General features: G+C 42.9%; 1 protein-coding gene across 29 annotated transcripts in view; it reads right to left on the bottom strand.

The window, feature by feature from the left end:
* Positions 1-296: 296 nt before the first annotated feature.
* Positions 297-26,688, bottom strand: part of adgrl2a (adhesion G protein-coupled receptor L2a) — a 118,790-nt gene continuing 92,398 nt past the window's right edge. For 3 of the 29 annotated variants that reach the window (XM_074635167.1, XM_074635166.1, XM_074635165.1), the window contains 19 exons: positions 26,480-26,583; positions 25,798-25,983; positions 24,302-24,340; positions 22,093-22,276; positions 20,327-20,449; positions 19,706-19,911; positions 18,886-19,059; positions 17,123-17,332; positions 16,166-16,386; positions 15,478-15,544; positions 11,552-11,643; positions 9,507-9,551; positions 9,205-9,231; positions 8,371-8,539; positions 8,033-8,161; positions 7,207-7,303; positions 5,482-5,610; positions 4,787-4,804; positions 297-2,896 (listed from right to left, as the gene is read on the bottom strand). In XM_074635167.1, coding sequence (XP_074491268.1) covers positions 2,043-2,896; positions 4,787-4,804; positions 5,482-5,610; positions 7,207-7,303; positions 8,033-8,161; positions 8,371-8,539; positions 9,205-9,231; positions 9,507-9,551; positions 11,552-11,643; positions 15,478-15,544; positions 16,166-16,386; positions 17,123-17,332; positions 18,886-19,059; positions 19,706-19,911; positions 20,327-20,449; positions 22,093-22,276; positions 24,302-24,340; positions 25,798-25,983; positions 26,480-26,583 — 3,074 coding nt within the window. In that variant the 3' untranslated portion in view covers positions 297-2,042. Of the gene's footprint in view, positions 2,897-3,534; positions 3,588-4,752; positions 4,805-5,481; positions 5,611-7,206; positions 7,304-8,032; positions 8,162-8,370; positions 8,540-9,204; positions 9,232-9,506; positions 9,552-11,551; positions 11,644-15,477; positions 15,545-16,165; positions 16,387-17,122; positions 17,333-18,885; positions 19,060-19,705; positions 19,912-20,326; positions 20,450-22,084; positions 22,277-24,301; positions 24,341-25,797; positions 25,984-26,479; positions 26,584-26,688 lie in introns of those variants that run through there. The other 26 variants (XM_074635179.1, XM_074635178.1, XM_074635184.1 and 23 more) reach the window with 25 other exon arrangements.

The following is a 26,688-nucleotide window of genomic DNA, read 5'->3' as shown; positions in this document are numbered from 1 at the left end:
GTTTTATTAAAATGCTTCGTAAATTAGCATTACCTGAGGCATAAACCGTACAGGAGCTGACTGCGGGCTTCAACAGCACATTAATTAGAGCAAATATGTGTCATACTCGGACATATTATGTGTAATATATTTCTACAACCGCAGCCAAGTGTAACATTGACCTCGTTAGGTCCGTGGACACATTTCCACTCCCACACGGCATTAAAGCCAACATCTTACAAGATGTCTGAAGCGCCGGGGCTTTTTAATGGTGCCAGGATTCAATAATATACTAAGTGGACAATGCTGTGAACCAGTGTCATTTTTGAACCTTTATTAGTGTTACAACCACACAGAGGAACATTTACAATGCAATTTTCCTACCTGAGTTTCTCATCTTTGAATCACATGGAAAGATTTGGCTTCTCTAACACATACGGTGAAATGAGCTCTCTCTCTACTCTGCAGCCATTGAAGAAAAAAGCAGAACAAAAAAAAGCAAATAACTCCCCACCCCCTCCCAGAAAACAAATCCACCAATTTTATCTTTTCAAGGTGCTCGGGACTTACTTATAACCTGAGTCAAAAGTGTATTTTTGTCCATAGCAAAATAATTTAACCTGTTTTTTTTCAAATAGTACCAAAAACACAAAGCATTAAAAAGCAACTGGCATTTGACAAAAAATCTCACATTTATTTTATTTGTTATACAAGTGTTGAACTTTACATCAGTCTTAAGTGATGAGCCCCTTGGTAACATGTTTACATAAAAAACATGAGCTACAGTACAGCATGTATACCAGTGCTGGAAAATATTCACACATTTCCCATTTTTTTATTTTTTGGAAAGATTTTAATAAATAAAATGTCCAAACTCAGGCGGAAGAACTACATTTATGATAGAAACTTTATTGTCAAAAGTCGGTTTCATTTCAGTTGCCCATTACTCTGCCATTAAAAAGATCTATTTCATTCAGAATTACACAAAAAAATGTGCAATGCATGAATCACTTTAACTGGGTTTTTGCATTCCCATCCTACTGAAGTAATGCCACTTTGGCAAAAATCAAATAGACATATTTCAATGGGCGATATCAATGGAACTCATTAAGCGAAAAACACTGTTCACAAGTGGAAAAAAAGTGATAATGCATCTTTGTAATTTGTTGAATCCTCCTTTCTTTTCATAAGCCTTTAAACGCACTACCATGAATGAAGTGTTGGAACCATAAACACACTGTATAACATATGTGCAACTTCTACACAATAGTTTCTCAAACGTTAAAATTTTGCAATTAAAAGGTTTCTTCATATTTACGGTTTCCCATGATTTTTTATTTTACACTAGCAATACAACAAAATATATATTTTAGCCATTTTCCTTGACAACAGTTCAATGTACAGTTGAGAAAATATAAGGCCAGGGGCTTGATTGCTAGTGGTTATACAATCCAAACTTCATGGTGACGGAGAGCGACCAGGACTTTATATTCCTTTTCTAACAGTCTGATCGGGAACATTTTACAAACAAGAGTCCACGTCCTGGTCCAGGGGTGTTTTGTTTACAATAAAAATAAAAAAAACAGGCTTCAACGAGGATGTTGGGGAGTGTATGTACAACCTTTTGACCGGGAAATTGCTGATATGATGTAGCCAGTAATGTTTATTTTTTTTGTCTTTTTTTTCTATTTTCGTACCTTAAATTTTTCTCAATTATTCAACAGCAGCAGCACATTTAAATACATAGTTGGCTTGTCTCTTAAAATTGAAATTTGACTCTGCATTTTATGTACAGTCTCATTAAAACTTTGCACGGCCATCGCTGTGCACCAAGTCTGTTGGTCTGCAGGGAAAGGGGAGGAAGAGTGGCGTGTCTCGGGGGGGGAGGGGAGAGGAAGGAGATCGCAATGCAGCTGGAGGAGGAGGAGGATTTGTAAATGTGTTTGACGGCGCTCCTCGGATCTCCTCAAAAATAAAACTTCCCTTCACTTGTGTGTCCTCCAAGAGGTCAGGGCTGCAAAAAGGGCAGGAAGAGGTTTGGGGATGATTTAAGTAGCCTACGTTTAAAGGCTCGTCACTAGCTGCATCTGTCCTTCCCGTACATCACCTTCAGGGATGCAGCCATCTTTAGTAATGGGAATAATGTAGCCATCGCTGCCCCCTCGGCCTATCTGGTAATAGGCCTGGAGCTGGTGGCCGGACCCTAAGTTAGGCATGCTCTTGTAGTAAACGTCCTCGTTCTCACTCCCCTTGCAGGGCGACAGGTCCTCCACCACGTCGGGGCTGCTCTCGGGCAACGGAGAGTCCCTCAGATTAGGCATACTAGTGTACAAGGAGTCTCTGTTTGGGGACTGCAGACTGTCGTCGGGGTCGGTGGGTGTCAGCTGGCTGACAAAGGTTTCCACTCCCCCATCGGTTCTCACTTTCTTCTGGGGCGCGTACAGAAGCGAGTGAGTCCGCTGGGGGATGAGCGGCGCCTCCAGCTCCTGCTGGTGGTGCAGCTCGAGGCCCACCGCGTCGCCCACGTGCACCAAAGACGATGCGTCGGCCACGATGGCGTCGTCTTCGCTGCTGCTGCCGCCGCCTACCACCGTCACCTTGGGCGGAGCCCGCTCCGTGTGGTGGTGATGGTGGTACTGCGGTGGCGGCTGGTGGTGGGGCGGGTGGTGTAAACTGTGGTGCTGCTGCTGCTGTTGCTGATGGTGGATTTTGTTACAGGCACGCAGGTTGTTGTGTACAAGCTCGGAGATGATCATTTTCTCGAAGGCAGCGTCGTCCAGACTGAGGCCGCAGTCAACTACCTGCACACTGTCGCCAAAGTCCCCATTGCGGAGCGAGTAGCTATTGTTAAAGTTACCATTTAGCGGTAGTGTATCCATTGCACTTGTATCCCTCACCACATTGTTCAGTGAGTGCCCTGCAAAGAGAGGGACATGTGAGGATATTTCACATTAGTCAACATCGATAACCATCATACAGAAAGGAGCAAAGGTTTAATGCTGTTCAGGATGCAGTTTCACATAGAAAACTCAAGTCAAATTAAGCCATGCCGTAAATCCGTTAGTTAGGCACAATCCTTAACAGACAATATATACGCATGCATCATCTGCAATGAGAAAATCATTTTACTTTCTCACATATACATTTGGACTTTCCCTTTTTTTTTTTTTTTTAAATGGCTTCATAATAAGCGGAGCATTGTGCGTTTTTAGTTGTGCTGCCACAACAGTGACAAAGCAATGAAAAAGATCCCAAACAACATTAAGGAACAAACTGGAACAGTAATCACCATCACAACACACCGGGCAAAAAGTAGATGTCCACAAGTATGAAGCCACAAACGGGCAAAGCTACGACACTTACAGGTTGTCTAGCAACTAATAGGTTGGATGTGCCGAAGGGAAAGAAAAAGGACAGAGATGGGAAAAGATGACACGGACAGAGAAGGGGAAGTAGTCATGTATCAACATGGGACAGCCATCTTTGTTCTCACTACAAGGGGAGCCCACAAGCAGCACTCCACCATCACCACACACAGCAGGTGAAAAGACTCACTTTGGACAACTCACATCATGTCTGTCTGCTCAGGCTATCTGGTCTAAGAGCAGCTGATGTACAAAAGAAAGTAAAATGATTTATTGTAACATGAAGAAGAATCACTCAAAAAGAACAACAAAACGTAAAAGAAAAGTCTTAACTGCAACTTAGCGAGAGCAAGGGTTCAGCAAATGAAACAAACAAGCATTAAATAGCTTTTTACTTTTAGGAATTAGCCAACAGCTACTGTTTTGTAGATGTTTTTTTCCTTTATTTTTGTGCTTATGTTGGTACACTTTCTGTCCATTAGTTGGCAGCTTGTGTACCCAGAGCTGGCAAAGGTCAGAGCTCGCCCGCAGCCCGGCGCTTGGCATCCGTCACAGTGACAGTTCCCAGTGAGACCCCGGTCGCTAGCAGAACAGCTCAAGAATAACACAGCCGCTGCAGAGGTCAGACGCAGTCATGTTAGGAATTTCTCTACACATGGAGGTCATGGAAAACAGCAGAGAAATAGGATAAATATTAGCTATGCCATGATTGAGAGAGGAGATAGAGGAAAAATGTGCTCTGCTGAGGCGAACGTGCCTCCTGGAAGAACAACAGATGTAAAAACATTAAGATGAAGACTAATGGGATATATTTTGTCTTTGTCCAAAAAAAAAAGGGAGTAATTGTGATTGTAGGAGGCATGCTATTGGAAATTAGGGGAAATGACAAGAAAGTTCTGTGAAAAAAAGAAGAGAATAAGGGGGAAATTAAACAGCTGCTGCCATGACATCCATGTGTTTGTGCCTGCTAGGAGGCAATTTAGTGTCCAGACAGGTGCTGCAGTCTGGAAAGGTGTGAGGGGAATACTACTGGACACCGAGACCGCTGAATGCCACAGGAGCACAGACATTTTGGGAGAAAAGAAAAGAAAGAAAAAAAGAAAGAAAACCTCTCTGATAAATGCTCCTTTCTGCCAGAAAAAAAGCAGCACATTTTTTGGGTCGCTTAAAATCACAAATTAAGCAGAAGAGAGAGAGAAGCAGAGCAATTTGCGATAGAGCTGTCAGATGTCGGAGATTTCTCTGAGATAAATCTTTTGTTTCTTGTCAGATCGGAGTAGAATTTGGGGTGGATAATTTTGTGAACCACTTGCTCACTGAGTGTGTGTTAATGGCCTAAAAGTAAACCAAGTGATTGTGCCAGGGGGGGTTTTGGTTGTTTATAATAAGCATGCTGAAAAAAATTTACATTTGATAGGCAAAGTTAAGTTTTACTCCCATACTTGTCTCTCTGTAGGTCACTAGAGGGAAGCACAGGGGAGAAGCACAAAACATGACAAAAGATGCCATTTCAGTTTCAAAAATAGAACAGCACACATAATCGCAGCACAGTATGATGTACGCTTAAATGCCATGTGCAATTGAGATATAGTGATTTTTATCTATTGCTAAATATATCTATACACAGACGACGCAATGCAAAAGTTGCATTAAGTCGATCTGCATTAACAGATTTTGCTTTAACACGTTTTAAGGGGAAAGCTCCCTCTAAAGCACACAAAGAATGTCAAATCACCTGACAAATTCAGGAGCATAAATCTTAATAAACATACAGTTTATACTAAAGCTTCAGGTCTACACCACTGTTTACATTATCTCACGGCAGAACGTGTAGTATCTCTTCCCCATCTTAATCATTCTGTCCCGTTCAGAGTTTGGATAAGAGAAATACGAGAACACAGAGGGTGGGTCGAGACGAGCCACAAAAATCTCCGCTCTGCATGAAAACATGTGCGCACACAATATGTACTGTATCGGGTATTTGGGAGACAATGATTCAGAGGGAAAGGCGATACTGCAGAACATCCTGCTTTTCATTTGGCCTGCCGTACACTCAACTAAAGAGACAAAGAGGGAAAGGAAGAAAGAGAGAAGAAGAAAAAGCCTGAATGCAGGTGAAAGTATTAAGGAAGCACACCTGGCGAGTTAAACACTGGAGCCGTGGGGGTGTTACACACGACCGTCTCGGCCAGTAAGGTGTTATAAGGGTTGTTAGTGCCTTGTGGTCGAAGAAGAGGATTTGTTAGTAGATAATTCCCGGTCATTCCTGGAGTGGCGAGACAGAAGAGGAGTTAAGGTTTGGCGCAGTCGGCCGACAGTGATTGTAAAGCTTCATGGAGAAAAGAAATGAAATTTTCAATAAGTTTGAGGCGTGTGGTGTCAACCGGGGCGTCTGAGAAAATCTGAAACTAGGGTGTTTATTTTGAATTCGAGAATGCAGATTAAAGTTTGAGAAGCAACGGGGGGAAAAGCAAGAAACCAGCTATACTGCTGTCTGAGCCAAAAAACATTCAAGTCTTCCTCACATTTAAAAACTTTTTTCAACTTTCAAGATCATTTCTTATGTGTAATCCATTCATTTATAAACCCATTGTGCTCATTACTGCATTTTCACAAAGTCATATCTACTTATTATTTTTTGAGAAAATATTAGTTTTCAAAAATAGCCCAAACCTTGGGCAAAGGTTTCGCCGTTTGAACCAGGTCCAAATATTTAATCTCCCCTAAGACAAAGAGCAGAATCCTTCCAAGTTTTCATATCAAAATCTTTATTTAGACTAAAATTTCCGTCCAAACCTCATTTTTTTCCCAGCTTGCGATGTGTTTTAAGGATCTGAGGTATTTCCTCTGCCATTTATCACCTGTGTTAAATGCCATCTGTCATGTTGGGAAGTCTCCAGGGATGTTTTTAATGACAGGGAAGTGCTTCCAGGAGATAGAGCCCTCCTTTAGTGCACTGACTCTCCTGGGTAACTAGGCTCCTACACCCCGGAGTGATCAATATCCAACCTTTACATTAACTCCAGGAAGGGAAAAAAAAAAAGAGTCCTACTTCTATATTGTTGCGGTTGTATAGGCGGGTCAAAAATGTGCTTCAGAGCCCGACAGTAGGTGTAATGTTTTACCTCGTGTGAAGTGATAGCAAAAAAGAAAGAGCAGGCAGAGAGCGGCGGCGACAGGAGTCAGAGGAGGAGGAGGGTAGAAGAGTTAAACCACCTCGGTGTAAACCCCTCTCTTCCCTGGCATGCTTGGAAAGCCATTTCAGAGGCGGTAGAGAGCCTAACATCACACTAAGCACTCCAGGTCAGTCAGAGTTGAACATCATCTTCTCATCATCATGTTTGTGCTCAAGCTAAATAATAAATGACAGCTTTTTTTTTTTTCCTCCCTCCCTCATAAATCCCCCTGTAAAGTAACAGAGGTCACCTTACATGCCAGGCAACAAATGGCCTCTCTCTGCGTGTTAAGATTTTACTGAAATAAAAAAAAATGTTCCTCTCTGTTTTTAGTTTCGTCTACGTTTTCCCCCGAGGAGCCTTGTTATGAACTCTGGACAGCCAGCACTTAAATTAAAAAAACGCTCTTCTAGCCTTGCCCCAATTTGAGACTGACGTTAGCAGCCAGAATGATGGCGCACAGACTATTTGAGGATGGATTTTTGTAATCCCTTCGTTGGCAGAACAGGGAGACTAGACTAAAGGCCTACATCTTTTTTTACCGCTCTGTCTTTTTCAAGCTGAAGGCATTCATTATGATTAGGATTCCTCCACGGCGGACGCGTGAGATCATTGAGGTATTTTTAGCTGGGTGATGAAATGTGTGCATAGGTGTGCATGTGGAGAGAAATGAGGTGTGAACTGACCTTGGTTAAGGGTGGAGGTGCTGTTGATGTCACCTGAGATAAAGGAGGACTCAGATTGCTTTCTTACGGTGTCATTCCACATTCTCCTGATACGACTCTGTCAGGTCAACAAGGGACAGTCATTAGGACTTTAAACAAGCCCGCTCACCTTTCAGATCAACTCATTTATTTTCTATGTACATACTACTGACTTCACCGCTCCTCACGCGCACACTAGTACGCAGCGAGGCAAGGGTGCTCACTTTCTCTGCATGTGTCTTTCAGAACGAATTAACGTCAACTTTTGAACGGCTTCAGCTCCAGTCACAAGAACCTTGAACAGGGCTGGAGGTTAAAGCATAATAGGGATGTTTCTCTATAAGCACATCTGGAGGTATTGTCTAATAAGGACTATTAATAAGATAAGGAAAAAGCAAATATGTTTTTCTTTTTTGCAATTTCGGCTTTCCCCGCAGTAAAATGTGCTTGCAACGCTCTTTAAAGAGTGCACTACTATTTCCCATGCACATGACGTTAGTGAGAAAACAGATAAAAGCAAGTGCTTAAAGGGGGCAGAACAGAAGAAAGGCACTCATGCAGTACAGCAGATGCTGCTCGTAACATGTGGCATCATGTTTGTGTCACTTGATCTACCTCTGAAGATAAAATGCATCATGTGCATTTATTTCTTTTTTTTTGCTCATGATGAAAGTACATCCTCATGAGCAATTGTTTGAACTTCACAACAATGTAAATGAGCTGTATGGTGAGAGTGTGTGCAGGAAAACATTGCGTCCTTCTGTGTTGTGATGCTCGGTGAGTCTTTGTATGAAGCTGCTGGGTCTACCTGTGTACCAGAAGAGTAGCGTGCGCTGGTCCGCGTGGTGGAAGTCTTTGCAGAGCTGTGCGAGCTCTCGGTCGGCAGCCCTCCGCAGCAGTACGTGTGGCGGAAGCACTTGCTGTACTCTTTGCGGACCTGCGTGAGCAAACAGCCGAGTGTTTACCTACAGTACATTGTTGACTTTACATACGACTTAGCCAAGATCTTGAAGCAAGCAGTGTTTGCTCTTTATATCAGCATGTGGTGCTGTGTGAATTCTGGTGCAAAAGGTCTGTTCAAATTCAGCGTTTCACCTTGAAAGAAAAAATGTCTTTGAGCGCTGCGGAAAATGAAGAGTGACTCACTTTTTTCTGGAGAAGGCAGTGGAAGATGAAGATAAACATTCCTTGGAAGGTGTTGAATATGGTGAAGAGGTATGCCATGACGATCGAGGCCTCGTTGATGAAGAAGAGGCCGAAGGACCACGTGAGACCCAGCAGACACAGCAAAGCGAAGGCACCCATGACCCAGGATCTGAAGGACGGCAAAAAAAACAAACACAAGGAGAGGACGAATCCAGCATGAGAGGCGTTTAGTGATCTGACAGGATGATGAGTGGGATTTGCAATCACCAGAACTATGAAAAACTAGGGGAAAAAAGCTGTAAACCAGGTGAGAAGAAAACAATAAGATGACAAACGACACCTAACGCCATCCTCACAACTGTCCTCCATCCTCACACACTCTCCAATGCAGTTCCTGCTGTCAAACAGACAAGAAGGAAGCAAAAAAACTTGATCTGGTTTTCTGTAAATAACTTTTTATGTGTTAGAACGTACCGAACAGCACCTAAATATTTATCTAGTGAGTGTGTTATCAGAGCTGGAGAACCAGGCAGATGTGGAAAGAGGTCAAGGGGAAAAAAAGGAGATTCCCCGCCTCGTGTGTGAAGGTCCTGCGGAGCCTTCAGACACCAGCAGCGGTCACAGGTCAGCGCTCAAACACACAACAACAACGAGACTGGATTTCAAGATGATGGACACGGTGAGAGTGAACAGTCACAAGGACGGTGGATGAGTAGCTGCAGGTCGGGAGAGGATGAACCGGCGAAAGAAAGAAAAAGAAAAGACAGAAAAGGAAAGAGGAGAGGAGGATAAACTACAAGCTGAGGAGGAGACTTCTGGGCAACGTGTCCTTACTTGATAAACCGTTTATTATCTTCATAGCTAGAGAGCATGATAAGCAGGAAGAGAGAAACACAATTAGATCAGAGCGCACAACAGCGGGGGTTAGTCGGCATTTGAGTCAGATAGCTTCAACTTTGATCCAAGGGAAAGCACGAGAAGTTAATAATCTGACAGAGTGTTTGCATGTTTTTTCTGTTGATGATTCAATTATAAAAGTGAAGAGAGTGTCTGTGGTGGAATTTGCATGTATGCTATTGTATGCGTGGGTGGTGTTGTGTGGGTGAAATTATCTGAGGTATATAGTGGAAGCTTACCTAGGCAAATCGGTATTATAGTAGCCGTCACAAACGCGATAATTACTGGTGCGGATCGCAGGACAGAGAGAGCGGGAGAGTGATAGGAGGAGAGAAAGGAGAGGGGGTGCGTTAACCTTGCCGTCACATGCAACATGCAATGACACTGGTGCTAAACTGACACAAAGAAAAAGACCACAAGGAAACAGCTGTTAATACACAACGTATTTCTGCAGTATAAAGAAGCTTAAAGTGGCAGTAGGCAGTATATTTTTGGCATCATTGGGCAAAAATTCTATAATAACCTTTCAGCATATTGTTATTCAAGTGCTTTGAGAGAAAACTAGACTTCTGCACCTCCTCATGGCTCTGTTTTCAGGCTTTAGAAAATCTAGCCCGTGACGGGAGACGTTGGCCAATCACAGGTAATTTCAGAGAGAGCGTTCCTATTGGCTGTGCTCCAGCTGGTGGGCGGTGCTTGGTATTTCCTTAACTGATCTCAACATGGCTGCCAGGTCACAAACTATTTAATTTTACAGCTAAACAGTACACTACAAGATGTTTCTGAAAACATTTGGAGGCAAGAAATAGGCATTACAGTAACAGAATATTGATTCATGTTTGATCAGCGCTGCCTAATTTGACCGTTTGGTCGGAGTTTGCGAGTGATTGACAGCTGCTCAGAGACGGCAGCTGGACGGCAGACTCCAGCTCGGCTCTGATTGGTTGTTTTCCTCCTGTCTGTGAAATCTTGCAGATGCTGTTAGGAGCACCGGAGGACACAGAGGCACATTTTTCAGATTACCTGTCTCATGCACTACTGCCTGGATATAGTAACTGTTTTACAAAAAATACTTTTTTAATTATATTTCCTCTTTTCCTACCCACTTAAGCTTTAATACACAACGTATTTTTGCAGTATAAACAAGCTTAACATTTCTAAAATCCAAGTACAAATGCACACCATGTTGAGTAAATGCGTTGTGGTTTGCTTGATAGGGGAGTAGTCTATCTCAAATAAACCCAGAAGTCTAAATAAGATCTTTTCTCCCTGATTGCAGTTTTACCGCAGTGCTGTAATGTCGCACACGTTCATTAAGGAAAAATGAAAAATAACAAACAGTGGATGGAAATAGCAACGCTGCTGCTCCTGCTCCAGAGTGGTGGAAGTTGAAATATAATGGTGCAAACCGACATGGGGCTGTGTTACTGCGAGCAGCAAAAAAACATATAACTCTAAATGGAAAAGGCCCTGAAATTCACCCTGCAGTAAACAGCAATAAATATTGTTTTCACAGAAGTGCTAAAAAACAAAACAAAACAATTAGTGCTTCAGAAAAAACATGATTTTCCTTCTAAAAGCGAAACACGTCATAAACGTTGTGGCGACTCAGAAAGCCTTAACTTTAAGAGGGATGGCGGGGTGGGGTGGTGGTCGGGTGGTTGCGGTTATGTAGGGAAGGAATTTTTTTCTTTTCTGGGATTAGACGCTGGGATCTATAAAAAAGAGGTTTGACATGTTCCAGCGGCAAACACACATGGTAGCCGTTCCACTGTACCCCGCCCTAGCAGAGCGAGCAGCGCATAGTTAAGCTGCAGCCGTAGAGTGATGTGTGTGTGTGTGTGTGTGTGTGTCATGCCCGTGCAATGCTGCGGCTAGTGGCTTGGAGCAAAACAACAAAGACGACTCACAAAGTCTGTGTAGTCATCATGACAGCTAAGTCATGCCAAAAGTCTCATTAAAAATCTGTGCAACATTTGAAATCTCTAGAGTCAAAATAATGAATTCCTCTGGTGGATCCATCTGATCTGGATAATTTCAGACTGAAAAATAAATGTATTCTAACGTCATTTGCTAGTCCAGCGCTGGAATTTGGCTTGGAGGTTGGGGAGGTAATGCATTTTCCCATGAAACATTATTAAGTAAAAAAAGAAAGAAAAAAAAAATCATTACCTCAAGAGTAAAAGACCCTTAGTTTTCCTGGGGGCAGTGGCATAACAGCACCAGTGTTAAATTGCTGATAAGCAGGAGAATGCGGGGGTTCAGCGTGTGACCCTTTACTTACTTTATATTCTCCAGTCGGCTGGAGTCTGGTTTCAGGGTGGTGGAGTGCTTCACCATTTTGTACATAGTGAGGAGCAGGAAGATGAGATTGAGCTGTCAAAACAGAGTAATGGCAGCATTAATACATGAAGATGTATGACGCAAGATACAGCAGACACACAGAGAGAGAGAGAGAGAGAGAAGAAACTGTTAATTTGTCTATAAGTATTAAAAGAGGAGAGCCTTCAAATCTCTGCATGTCCACAGACTAATCCAATAAACATCTATCGTTCCAGCCGAGCTCAGACGTGGGGCCGACTGGCGCCAAATTTAGTGTCATTCTATATCAATAAGAGCATGGAAATGCATTAAAATCCATCACAGTAGAAAAAAAAAAAGGAAAGAGAGAAACACAGCAGCAGTCTGGCAAAGTCAGGAGGGAATGAAACGTAGCAGGAGAAATAAGAGAGCCTCTTGTTGTACAAAACAACTGCATATCATTTTATGCACATAGTGAAATATTATAAGGTGTAAGCAGCTACAAAAGGCTTGAGGGAACATGGTATATTTTGTTCGATTCTTGCGTGTGGACAGATGAAAAGAGAGAGAGAGAGGAAGGAGGGAACAGGAAGGGGAGAGGGAGATGCTTGCTTGTTTCAATGTATTAAATCTTAAGGAAGCCAGTGGCACATATCAGGTTGAGACAAGGATACTATGTGCCGCGTTTCGGAGCGCTTTTATTCGCTACCTTCAAAATCAATAGTGTGATTTAGAGACACAAAGGCTGGACGGGCCAGCGAGGAAGCGAGCTCCAAATAATTTACTTCAAAAACATTTATTCCAGGTCCCGGACACAGCATGTACATGCACTCACAGTAGTGGAAGCAGTTTGTACTGCGAAGCCATGCATGTATAAATAATGTCAAGGAATATCTAAGAAATAGAAATAGAAATGTGTGTCTCCAATAGTGCATCAAAGGATCAGAAACGCACAAAAATACAGCAACACCAAGAAACAAATGAACACATTTTCAATAACCGGAGCGTTTTTTTTTTCCAGGTGAGCCTTAAAACGGGGCATTTTAGTGTTATCTTTAGAACGGCGAAACGTTGTGGCGGGAGAGGAAAAAAAGGAGCTGTATCGCTGCCAGTGTGAGGGCATGAAATAAATGAATGACCTTTGCGAGCTGGACTCAGACCACGGCCATTCAACTCTTGAACAGAAATTGTCCGTGTTCTGGTGCACGCTGCTATCAAAAGACTGCCTGTGATCAATACATCACCCCCTCCACATGCAATCAACTCACGGAGCCGCTCACAATAACCCAGGCAGTAAAAGGAGAGGGACGGATAGGAGGGGGGAAAAAAAGAGAGAAAAAAAATCCTGGATCGCGAACCCTCTTTTATATCGCAGACGGCACTGAAACTATGTTTTGTTTCGCAGCTATCAGCCATTATTTCTATCAGCCGCCTGCATGAGTCAGGCGGTGGGGGAGGGGGGGAGGAGGGACGGGAGGGCGAGGACTTTTGAAAAACCCTTTCACACAGCCTGGAGTGGTGACATGGATCCAATGAGACAGAGGAGAGGGACACAGTGCTTTAAAGTAACCTAGCAGCACGGCACATGTTCCCACCCCCACCGACATGCTTTCGCAGCCCTTCCTGGGGGATCCCCTCTTTGCTAGAGCGAAGCTGCCTTCTATCCTTCACTCTGTCTCTGAATCATCACTGCAAGCCATGCAGAAGCACCTCGCCACACTGGGACTGAGGAGAAAGCTTTTTTTTTTTTTTTTTTTTAAAGCTGAAGTGGACTGTGTGTGTACACACTGAACTCTAAATGAACTGCTGGGGATAAAATATTAAAGGTGCAGATGGAGCTGTCCAGATGATAAGAACTGCTCCCGACGTGTCATGATCCAAGAGGCCTTGTGTTGAAGCTATCTCAAGCATACTAATGGCTTCCCCCCACCACTCATTACTTCCATGTTCCCTTTTCATGGAGCTAATACCCCCTGTGCCCAGAGACAGGGCAACCTCTGCCAAAGAACAAGGATCTAAATGCCTTCCACTAGCTTTTGTTTTCAGTCGGTATTCAGGGCCTGTTTCAGCCAGGAGCGAAAAAATAAAAACACAGGAAGAGCAAGAAAAAAGGGAGAAGAAACAAAAGGATGAGGAAAAAGCATGACCACCCTAGGTCAAAACCAATGTTGTTTGGCACAAACATGGCTAGGGTGGCGGGGTGGGGATACAGACAGGAGCCAAAGCAGCACTGTTTTCTCTCGCTCGTGTGCCTTTTCTCCTCCTCTGCCTCTCCCTCATTGACAAGGACAAAGCCAATTTGTAGAGAAACCAGGGTCACGGATGGTGTAGGCAAACCTTGCTCCTGCACGCTCCCCCGAGATGCCCCTTTCCACAGCACTTTGTCTTTTTGAGTCAATTGTTGCACAGAATCAGAGGAGCAGTGTGCGATGCGCTGCTGCAAAAACCCTCATTCCTGTCACACATTAGCTCTGCTACAATACATTAGCCCCTCACAGGGTCATGATTCTATCTCTCCGGTCATCACCGCCGGGATCCCGATCATCATTTCCAGCGCGGACGCATCTTTCATGCAAATCATTATGGAAGCAACGCGCGATCGGAAAACAATGAGGGCCCAATTTAAGGGGAAAGGAAACATATTCCTGTGTGGCTGACGGAGCATTTGCTGAGACATGGAGAAATGTGTTTGTTTTAATACAATGCTCCCTCAATTATAAGCTCACACATTCAAAGTGAGAGAAAAAAAAAATAAAAATCAATGCAAACAAAAAAGAAACAGGCATTTCAATCCAACACAGGCTTTCCGTCGGGTCTGCGCGCTTCCTCCATTTTTCTAAATGCGACTTCGAGTGTCTCTTTCTGAGAAAACTGTGAAATGCAGTCCAGCGAGCGGACTCATCTTTTATCTATTCTGTTACCACACAGACAAAGAGCTGTACTATGTCTTTCCTTTGAAAGCTGCTAGCGGTCTGCCGGTCTGTTTGCAGAGACTTGCTGGAATTTGACATGGGTGCCCCCTCTCTCCGGTATATTTTCAGTGTCAGTTTGATGTTCAACAGAGGTCACCGCATCTGTAGATACAGTACCAGCCATTATGCTGGATAATGAACACGGTGCTGAACAAATACCACCCGTCCTCCCTGCACAGCAGCCAGACAAGTTTGCAGAGCTCCCTCATCCCTTGGTGTGCATGAGGGCAAAGCAATACATGGCGCGGTGGGCTGAGAGGATATATATCTGAGGAATACCACCTGCTATTTCTTTTTTTTTTTTTGTGCAGGGAGGGAAGACTCCCTGAGGTCTCATTCTTCTGAGCCTCTCTGATGGAGCGGGAGATAATAATGTCATGACCAGTAAATAATTGCATGGCTCAATGGGACATATGTCATTATGATATGCTATATGTCCTTCACCCCTGACGGTCCTTGACCAAACAGAGAGGTGCCTTTGCTTTCCCTCTTCTCCCCAACAGTCCGTCTGCTATTTACCGGAGGCGGACAAACACGCAAGGAGGCTGACGCAGAGGAGGAAAAAAGTATGCAGCATGTGCTTTAAAATGCACACCTTGAGGCCGTTTCTCATCTTTTTTTTGTGTGTTAACCGGAAGGCCGTTAACCGAAAGGTGAGCCTGTAACGTTAGACTTCATGGCAATCGTGTGAACGCGAGTTTAAAGTCGCCTAACAAATCCTGATCCTTGTCAGGGGAGAGAACTGTCGGATGCCTCGAAAATCTGTCTTTGGCGCAAAATTAACCTGTCATCACCGAGGAGCAAAAAAAAAAAAAAAAATCCTGCTGACTTTCCCCTTCAGTTCAACCATCTCACTTCCTTTATCTCTCTCCTTCATCTCAGTCCCTTCCTCACTCTGTCAGTCGCAGCATTCAAAGGAAAATAAAAAACAGCTTACCATGATGATAAAGGTGACAGGTCCTATAAAACTCCATATGAAGTGATTGTCCACACTTAGCCAGCACCTGTGACAAAGAAACACACACTTCAGCACACGCTGCAAAAATAATATCGGCGTCGTCTTCATGCTCCAAATATTAGTGGAAATAAATAAATTTTTAGTCACTTGGGATGATGACATTGAGTGTGTAATTTCTAGTCAATATTTAACTTGGAGCGCTTTCAAACGCTCCTTTCACAGGTTAAAACAGAGGGAAGACCCCACGTAGCCTCTCTTGATAGCTGGGTCTTAGCGGCGATACGGCCATTAATCTACGTAAAAGGCTTTTTCGGCACAGTGCTCTTCTCTTTAAGAGAGCATTTACAAACAAGAGGTCACAGGAGGGTCTTTAAGCAGAAAGGCATTAATGTAGCTGCGCCCCCCCCTCTGAAACCACAGTGTTGAGTCTCTCAGCCACTTTCAAATGACATAAAAAATTGAACAGCTGCCCATCCCTGGCAAAAGGAGATCAAATGTTTCGGTGTAGTCTCCGGGGATGGATGCACATAAAGCCCTGGCAGAAATGATGAGTATATTTCTTTTCAAAAGCCGCCACATACAGTCACAGCAGGTAAGCACGGTGCGGCGTAGCATTCAGCGTGTCTGCCCTGCGTTTCCAAGGATTTGTTCAGAAAGCTGCACTCACGCTTTCTTGGTCCCGTAGCTCCTGTAGTCGATGGCTGCGGAGACGCCGACCACGATGGCGGGGAAGAGGTAACCAGACACGTAGTAGTACTTTTTCCGCGAGTATTCGCTCTCAAAGACCTCCACGAGCATGAGGTACAGCTGGACGCCCTCGAGACACATCCAGGAGAAGGAGGCCAGGAAGAAGAAGTGGAGGATCCCCGCGATGATGGCGCATCCAATCTGAGTGAGAACAATAAGACAATCACAGAATAAGTATTCAAGGAAAATCAAGAATAAACACAATTTCTATAAAATGGAAAGAGTTTTGAGATGAACTTGTAGAAAATGATTTAACATGACAAGAGGACTCTCCATCCATAGCACTTTCTTTATTGAAAATTGTATATCACATACCCCATCTTTTATTAAAACCCGCTGAAAAGAGCGCTGCTGCCTCGACCCATTCAATGAAATTGATGAAAAAAGTAATGAATATTCATTCACCACATGGGCTCTGACTATGCACAGGTTTAGCTCTCCATCAGCACGGCAGAAATTTAAATACCATTAGTATTGTAAGGTTAGAGTTAGTAGATTTAATCATACAGCTCAGCTGTATGCAGAAGGGAAAAAAAAAGCGTTTTTGTGTTTCTAGAGAAAATGTAGGTGAAAAAGAAAAGATAAAAGTGGTATGAATGCAGGGTCAGACATGGCAATGGTGGCTTTAAGTGAAAGAGGAAAAAAGAGCTGTCAAGTGGAAGACATGGCCTCTTAGTAATCTATATTAATGGTGCTGTCCCACTCGTGTCATGTCGGGGACAAGCAAAGAAGGTTAGAAACAAACAATGCTTAACGTCTCATCCATTTCACTCTGAAAGGCTCTTTTGTTTTGTTTTTGGGGGGCCGAAAGGAGATAAAGTGAGAGAGATAGAATGAATCAAACCCAAATCAATGGGTTGCGATCGCTTCAGCTTACCCTAGGTTCCGTCATATCGATACCAATTAGGAATATTAACTCGGCGATGAAGAGATTGATGCACAGGTTCTTGTGGATGGTGTTGCGATCGCTCTGCAGGCCCCGGAAGAAGCAGAAGGTGAAGATGCTAATGGTGAGGCAGACGAGGGACACCACGATCCCGACTCGGGTGATGACGGTCAGGAGCAGCTCGTGCACTCTGTCGTTCACCTGGAAGAAATAAAAGATAAACGGCGAATTACAAAAGATGTCTGTGAAAAGAAAGATGGAAACTTCTTTCAACTCTGTGAGGAAATATTTTATGTCTCAAATCGTGTGACCTAATTAGAAGCACTTAACTTCCTTTATAAATTATATTGAATGAGAACAACTGGGGAAAGTAATCTTGGTTCCCTTAAAATGGTCATTTGTGCTTGAAAAAGAAAAAAAAGGAACAAAAGTGCTTATCCCCCTGTGATCTCCCAGTCCCATAAATCTTCTACCACCGAGACTGACAAGAGAGCAAAGGCCTCCTGCTGCTGTTTGTACAGAACAAGTTGCCGATCCCAAAGGGGACCAAAGATATATCTGAGGGGGCACAAACAAAATCATGTTTATTTTATTCTGACTTTTCTCTATTTTTTTTTCTTGTGAAGTATTGGATACGTTCACCTCTTCAGGCCTCTAAAATCACTGTCTGGCTGAACTGGTCACAACTCATGTTTATACTGAGGCCATTATCTGGGATGGAGGGTCACAAGTGGACATTGCTTCATTTCAGGGAATCGCAAACTGAAAGTGTTAACGTGTTAAAGTGGTAACCACTGAGCTAAAGGACATCACTTTATGTCTTTACATTTTAATAAAAAGAACACACTTGTCTGTAGGATTCCTGTAGGATTCCTGTAGGACCTATTTGTAAGCGTAGGGGGTTTTGTAGTTTTTTCAGAAATACCTCTAGTTTGCTGAGGTGGAGAATGACATGTGTGTTTTACAAAATTAAGCCACTAATGAAGAAAGCAGTAGAATGACTGCAACAACAGCATACACATCTTCTCTCTGAAACTCATTGTCATTACTATGATCTTGTAAGATTGCTATTTAAAGTGGACGTATTATGTTTTTGTGTTTTTCCCCTTTCCTTTTAGCGTGTTATATAGTTTTTTGTGTATGTAAAAGGTCTGCAAAGTTACAAAGTCCACACCAAAGAGAGTTACTCTCCCCCCCCAGAAACACTGCTCCGGAGCTGCCTGAAACGCCTGAAAGTCCCGCCTGTTCTTCCGTAACATGGTGATGTCACCAAGTAACACATTTGCATAATACCTGCCTACCAGCTAGTTTGGCACGCCCTCAGACAAAGCCAGTTAGAGTGAAGTTGGAGCAGAGTGGTTCGGGTGGTAAACATGTAAACTTGTTCTAGTAGAAACCCCAAAAAACAATGCACCTGAAAATATGCATTATAAGTCCTCTTTTTTTACATTTGAATAAAGTGTACATGTAGGACCTTTTTGTAAGAGTTTTATAATTTTTAGGAAATGCCTCTAAATTAGTCTGCTGAGGCGGAGAATGTGATGTGTTTTACAAAATTAAGCCACTAATGAAAAAAGCAGTAGTGTGACTGCAACAACAGTATGCACTTGTCTTCTCTCTGAACCTCTGGATTGCTATTTAAACGAAAGAAATGAGGATATTTGGGGTTTGCTTGTGAAACAGGAAAAAGTCTTAAAGACTACAGGTGAGTTTGAAAGAATGCTCGAGGATATAAAAAAATGGACGTGACATACTGAGGTTTCACGGTGCGCCATGAGGATGGCGAAGTTGGTGAGATGGCTGCAGGAGCAGGTGGTGTGCGTTTTATTGGAGTCCAGGAGTTTGCAGCCTTGGGTGGACCAGTAGCCCATCATACTCCTCTCAGAGTAATTCCAGAAGGAGCAATTGGAGTTGAAGTAGTGCTCCATCTGCAGATAACAAGAGATATGGTTAAGTGTCCAAATAATTGACTGCCTGAAATTGAAGTACATGTAGAACGCAGAGGCCATTTACCCCCTACTCATACAAAGTATTTTTTCCCGTGCTGATATGGATGAGGATTTCTCACTTCACAGCTCTCATGAAGCAATTCATATGTTGTATATCATTTGGCACATGCTTGCCAAATCAACCGAAGCGTAGTTGGGGCCTTAATAACAGAGGAGCATAATTGTTTGACGGCATGTCTTTTGGAATTGCACAATTTCTCTGATAAAGAATGGAGTCACGCATGGCCCTCTGGGAACTCTAGTGACAACTTTAAAAGACGAAAGATAATTGGTGCTCCAGTAATTTCATCCTAGATTGTACGGCTAATCTAGGAGTTAATTTCCCCCACTATAAAAGAAAATGGGTATCATTTATATCCCAATGTTGATTAAAGAATTAGTTTTCATTAAGAATTCACTTAGGTTCTAAAGACTCCTTTAATTTGATGTTCAATGACTTAAATAAACTGCCGACTGACCTAGCCAGACATTTACAATTCAAATTGCAGATCTCTGTCTGCACTGGATGTTCCCTCCTGGTGTTTTTTAATATGACCTCTCCATTCACTCCAGCGGGGAGACTCACATCAATGTGCTCCAGGGTGAAAATCACCGGGTCGTTAATGAATACGCGGCTGGACTCCTTGTTGATTGAGGCAGCGATGATGTCGGAGTTGACGGCCACCGACACGTTGCGGCCGTAAGCCTCGTTGGCCAGCTTGATGGTGGCGTTCTCCGCGCTGAGGAACTGGCCCAGGTTTTTGTAGAGCACGAAAACCAGTTTGGCAACTCCTGGAGAAAGTGAGAAAGACATCAGAGGATGAAAAAAAAATCTTCCAGAACAATTTAGACAATGTATGAAGGAAAAAAAGATGTGGTGAGAAAGAGGACTAAAAAATATTTAAACACTCCAATTTATTCCGATGTAATACCATTTAAAATATTCAACAAAAGAACTGCAAGAGTGAGTAAAAGATGAGTTAGAGATAGAGAAAGAAAGCTTTTTCAAATCCTCTCATTTTTCAGCCAAAATCTCAGGGCTCCTTTGTTGTGCTCCTACACTAATACAAACTCTTCACCTTTTCACAGAAACAAGAATGGGAGAAAAAGTCACACACATTCAATACACACCTCATTTCTCTCAGAGTAAGCAGAAAATATCTTGAAGTTTCTCTTTTATTCATTTGGTATATTTAAGAGAGCTTACCATTCCGACTGTTGAGCTTGACAGTGTTGGCCGACAGCTGGATTGAGATACCGCCCTTGCTGGATTGCGGAAATTTGAAATCCTGGACCTGGCCGTCGGTGCTGAGTACGTACACATCCAGGACTGCCAGGAGCAGAAAGAGCAGAGGACGGGTCAGAGGTGAAAGGTGACAGGATATTGGTCATTATGTCGTCTGTTTGGCTTCGACACAAGGGCATGAAAACAAAACAGCGGAGAACATTGATCCTAGGGATGCAAAACCGAACCGTAAAAAAAACGTGCACCACTATTAAATACAGGCCTGCTAATTATTTGAGTAGCCTATAAGTCTAAGCCTATAAGTAGAATGCCTAATTTCATGTATAAAATCTGTTTTATGGCTTCATATAATATAGAAATATCATTCATTACTAGCAATCAATCAATCTATTGATGCCAAAGCTTTCTTCCTGACATTTCTACTAGGGCTGTCAAAGTTAACGCGATAACGCAAATTCATTTTAACGCCACTCATTTCTTTACTGCATTAACGAAATCCATCTTTCAGATGTTTTAAAGCTAGATTGAAGATACTGGCATCATATGAAACTAAACATAAGGAATCCATTGGTATCAACCATGTCATACTAGCTTGTCGCGAAGGAATCTAAATAATGTTCCAAAGGTACCCTAAATTTTGGTGAGGAAAAACTAGCAAGGCCAATTTCAAAGGGGTGCCTTGACCTCTGACCTCAAGATATGTGAATGAAAATGGGTTCTATGGGTACCCACGAGTCTCTCCTTTACAGACATGACCACTTTATGATAATCACATGCAGTTTGGGGCAAGTCATAGTCAAGTCAGCACACTGACAGCTGTTGTTTCCTGTTGGGCTTGAGTTTGCCATGTTATGATTTGAGCATATTTCTTATGCTAAATGCAGTACCTGTGAGGTTTTCTGGACAATATTTGTCATTGTTTTGTGAAGTTAATTGATATCCAATAAATATATATATAGATTTGCATAAAGCAAGCATATTTGCCCACTCCCATGTTGATAAGAGTATTAAATACTTGACAAATCTCTTTTTAAGGTACATTTTGAACAGATAAAAAATGTGCGCTTAATCACGATTAACTATGGACAATCATGTGATTAATCTCGCTTAAATATTTTAAATCGATTGACAGCCCTAATTTCTACACAAACTGAAATGTTGGCACAGACCAAAGGATATATCAATCACTCAAACACTACATCTCTGTGACAGTGAGCGGCACAATAAAAGCGTCAATCACAAAGTGATCATTTCATTCCTGTGAGACTAATATGAATAAAACACTGCAGAGAAACAGAAACAGCTAAGGAGAGGCCTTCCTTATATGGTCTAACAGCAGAAGAAAATGAGAGGAAGGCTGAGGACTAACTATGTACTTCTTCTGACTCCACAGCAGGCTAATGTTCACATTAATGTATAGAGTTACAAGGTCTAGACGCATACATTTATAAACTAAGCGTGCGCAATCAGAGAATCCAGTCTATTTAATTGTCCGATATTCATCACTTTGTCAGTAAGCGACTCGTTAAACCTAATATGCGTTGTTTCTCTTTCCCCCCCGAGGTTTAAACGCTTATTATGAAAACAAAGTCCTTTTTTATGTGGCGGCCTTGTTTTCCCATCACAGGAGTTACCCTCTCAATGAATTGGAAGTAATCAAATTAACTGAGCTTGCATCAATCAAAGAGTCGTGTCATTTGCTTACCACAAACTCTCGTTTTACTTACTTATATTGTCTGCAGGAACTTTGACAATGGCAGGCTCCATGAGGTTGTCGGCGAGGACGAAGGCCCCCTCCTCCAGGGTATCCAGTAACATGGTGGCGGCGTGCGTTTGCTCCGTGCTGTTCATGTCCTGCCAGGACTTCAAGGCCTCCGGTCGCAGGAGATTATCTACCGTGTCCACAATGGCCTGCGTCGGAGCAGACAAACAAATACACACACAAACAAAAACAAAGCTACTTGAGTGACTCAGAAAAATATAATTTGTTTGCAAGCAGACTGTAAGCAGTGACATGCAGACAGTGAAATGGATGAAATGCTGCGCTGAAGCATCACTTCTGTGAGGATTAAAATGAATGTGATGAAAGGATATTTAGTTTTTGGTTGTATATATATATATATATATGACAAGATTAATTACAGACATTTACAGAATAAGAAAGACATATTTTTTTGTATTGATCATGAAGGAGAAAGAGAAGAGCGGGAGCATCACTGGAGATGGTGCGGATTCAGTTTCTTTTTCAAGGACGCTGCATCGGGGCAGACAATGAGAGTCACAGTCTATTGAGCCTATCAGGTCTGTCCAATAGAAGGATATTAAGGAATGGCCTGGTTAAAGTCAAAGTGCCAAATGATGTCCTCAATCAAAATGCTCTAATTTTAAAGTGTTCGGCATGTAGAAACATCATTTTTCTTTAGCTTGTAACTTGCAGTTAACTTGTCCTCAAGTGCAAATACGTTACTGTACACCCTAAAAAAGCACTTTAAAAAGGACAGGGATAGTGTACAAAATAAATCAAAATGTATGTCAAATAGTTTAATTGAATTGTATCCTTCACGCCAACATTTTTCCAGCCTCACACTTTTCTGCCACCTGAACAGACAGCGGATAAATTGGGCGTGGGATCCAGACGCCGCTTTGAGTTTTCTGCAGGAAATAATCAAATCAATGTGTCTAATCTGGTAATCGATGGCGGCGACGGCTGGCGGAAAGGTTGGGGGGCAGCTATAGTGATGTTGCGTCAAGTATGGCAGATGTCAGATACCGCTGACTCAACGAGCTCTGCCCCAAATCCTCTCATGCCGTCATTAGTCAAATAAGTGCCGTCGTTTACATCGATGCGGCATCTGATTCCAAATCTACATGCTGTGACATTAAAAAACAAATGATGATGAGACGTTTTCGGAGAGGTGGTGCGACTTCATACGTGTATTTTTCCCTTTCCCTGCTTTCTTTTTATGAGCGCACGGCTGTTGACTGGCTAATTAGCTCGATCCATTTTAATACCCTCCCGAAGGAGAGGTTTGGATTGAGGGGGGTGACTTTGTTGGCAGGTGGAGGACACCGATCCCCCTAATGGTTGAGGGATATATATGGCCAAAATACTTTGATGTATGAACCCAACCCAAGGAAAAAAAATGCTTTGACCCAGCTAACCCTATTAACCAGATAGAGCTGAGATTTGCAACTTTAATTTATGAAACAAAAGACTTTTGTGACCTAAAATCCATGTGTCCTCGTGAAACAAGTACAACCATTTTTACTTTAAATGCAGTGAAAGGTCAGGTGACGGTCCTTGAAAAAAAAAGATTTGAATAAATCCTTCTCCAAGCACCTTGGAAGTGAAGTTATGCCAGAAACCTCCACTCTGCTTCCACAATAAACCACAAGCGAACTGCGTTTGATGCAACATCCAGGAGGGTTTTATACTGAATGGAGCTCTCGTATAAAAGCAAAAAAAAAAAAAAAAGAAGAAGTAACAAAGCAGCAAATCCTTCAGCAAATGAATAATGAGAGGGATGTAAGAGCAGGATGTTTGTTTGAGTTGTGGTGTTATGCATCCAGACGTGCAATCTCGAGTAAACACTTAGAAAACATACAATAGGGGAAAAAACAGAATGAAAAACAAAATACACCATCGCTGTCAAACGCATAGAGGGGAGGGAAAAAAACACAGAGACACATCCATGTAAAGAAGCCACCTCGGTAATTGGACATGACTTCTCTTTGACTTTAGAAAGCACTTTGGGTGCGATTGTGTCTGTGTGTAAGGCAATTACTCAAAAAAAGCAGGAAGCACAGGGAGGAGGGAGGACATGACAGTGCAGAGGGTACATGCTGCTGAACTTGGGCCGGGGCGAATATACAGTAGCACAGGAATAGAGGAGGGGACGGCAGCAGGCAGAGTGGGCAGAGGCTTTGCTCCAGTACCTTCATGTATGCCCTGCATGTCCTTTCTCGTTTTTGAAGCTTTTTTTATTAGAAAAGAAAAAGAACAGATAAAAAATAGAGACATAATTTGCACACGTTCATAAAGAGCTTTGTTGACAACACATTCTCACTCCAAACTCCTCAAATAGTGCCGCTTGGTCAGTGCCCCTCGGCATCGGAGACCAACGCACGGGGTACCCCTCTTGCGTTGCTTTTGGACGTGTCAATATACGCTCATTACATGAATGGTGTCCTTTCAAAATAAACTTCCGTTTTCAAAGGAAGTTAGGTTTAGGAAACACAACCACTTAGTTAGGGTTAGGAAGGGTGTGCCTTTAACTTCACTAACAACTCACGTCACTAGCATCTGCCTAACGACTTACATGACTAGCGACTCACATGACTCAGGGACTGACAATACTGACTAACAAATCACGTGACTAGCATCTGCTTAACGACTCAAGTGACTGTTGTCTGCCTAATGACTCACGTGACTAGCAACTCACGTGACTCACAGGACTGACGATACTAACGACTCACATGACTAGCAACTCATCTGACTCAGGAAAAGATGATACTAACGACTCCAACGATTCACGTGACTAAAAACTCACACGACTCAGGGACTGACGATAATAACGACTCACATGACTAACGACTCAAGCGACTCAGGGACTGACGATACTAACGACTCACGGGACTGACGATACTAACAACTCACGTGACTCAGGATACTAACGACTCACGTCACTAAGGACTCCCGCGACTCACAGAACCGGCAATACTAACGAGTCACTTAACTCGCGACTCACAGGACTGACGATAACAACGAGTCACGTGACGGATGATGTGACAAAATAACCGCGGTTGGGTTTACATTGGAGTTAGTTGAAAGCCCGGGTTGTCACATACTGTCGCTAAAGTTTGCCTCCGTGTGTCGGTTACCGATGCCGAGGGGCACTGCCCAGTTGGTGGTATTTGACGTGTTGGGAGTGTCGGGTTGTTGTAAAAACAAGGCCCTGACTGAGAGGTCGATACACAAAGTAACTAGTGAATGACTGATCCAGCCACTCCCCATCTCATGTACCGCCGACCTGCTTATCTGGAGGTCCAAGTATAAACGTGCTCTAGCTCACATTTATCACATGATGTATTTTCTTCTCAAACAAACACTGCCATGAATACATCTCTGATATCTGTATCTCTGATACATGCCAGAGCCTAAAATAACATAACTGCTTTTTTGTTTTTGTCATGTCTGTCTCTCAGCTTTCCTGAACTTGAAAAGAAAGAGAAAGAACGGCAGGCTACATGTGACAAAAAATAACAACTACTGAACATACTATTGCATTATGTTGGGGAACACTGTAATCCCTTCTGCATTTTCATTATCATTAACTTGTCATGGCAGAGTGATGCAGAGAGAGAATTGGTGAGAAAAGGATTTCAGTATTCATGTTAAATATTGTGATTTCTTTTCTGGTGGATGCGGTTACCTTGTTGAAGCTCCGCCCTGCAGAATCCTTCTCGCTGGGTCTGAGCTCCTGCAGCTGAGCGTCCAGGATGTCCACCAGCTGCTCCATCAGGCGCACCGAGGAGCTGACGTCCCCGGCGAAGATGGGGCCTTTGGTGTGCTTGGCTAACTCGTTGGCCAAATTAGCCGCGTTCTCACCGCTGCGGATCTGCAGGAGGGGAGAGAGTGACTAATGTTCACAAGAATGCAATAAGACATGGACTTGGATGGTTTCTCTTCTTCACAGCCCTTGAAATGCTAGTTATGAAAAGGGGGATTTAGTGTTTTCTTCACTTAGGAGAAGTTGCCATGGTGGCAGTTTTTATTGTGTGGAAAATTAAAAAAAACAGGTACACAGAGAGCTGCTTGCTGCTACAAATATGTACAGTTTATTCTATACCTTAATTTTAATTATTTGTTATAATTTTCTTTGACACATGATTTTGCAATTGTTTTAACTAATTCACCTGCAATTTGTTGTTTTCTAAAGACACACATATCAAAGTCCTCATTTCCAGACCCCTTATATACCTGATAAATGCAGCTTTCAAGCCAATCTCTTCGTAACAAGGATGCACATCCATTATTTTGTCCACCCCCCCTCTGTGTTTTTAAGAGACACATTCCACTTAGAAGCAAAACAGCGAGGCAGAGCGCATACAAACCTTTTGGGCTACTTGGTTGACCCAGTGGGACGTACAGTTGCTGAGATCAGGGCCCTTTGGGTGCCAGGCCCCAGTGGAGAGGACACATAAATAAGAGGCTGTGCCTGGCAGGGAAAACAAGAACAGAATAGTCAAGTTCAATCAAGTCAAATCAAATTCATTTTCCCAGGGAAGTCCTTTACAGGGCAACAACGAAAGACAAGGACGCA

This window comes from Sebastes fasciatus, chromosome 5, assembly GCF_043250625.1.
Source record: "Sebastes fasciatus isolate fSebFas1 chromosome 5, fSebFas1.pri, whole genome shotgun sequence".
Taxonomy (NCBI): domain Eukaryota; kingdom Metazoa; phylum Chordata; class Actinopteri; order Perciformes; family Sebastidae; genus Sebastes; species Sebastes fasciatus.
Note: the sequence above shows the minus strand (reverse complement) of the source record. Positions and strands in the feature narration are given on the sequence as shown.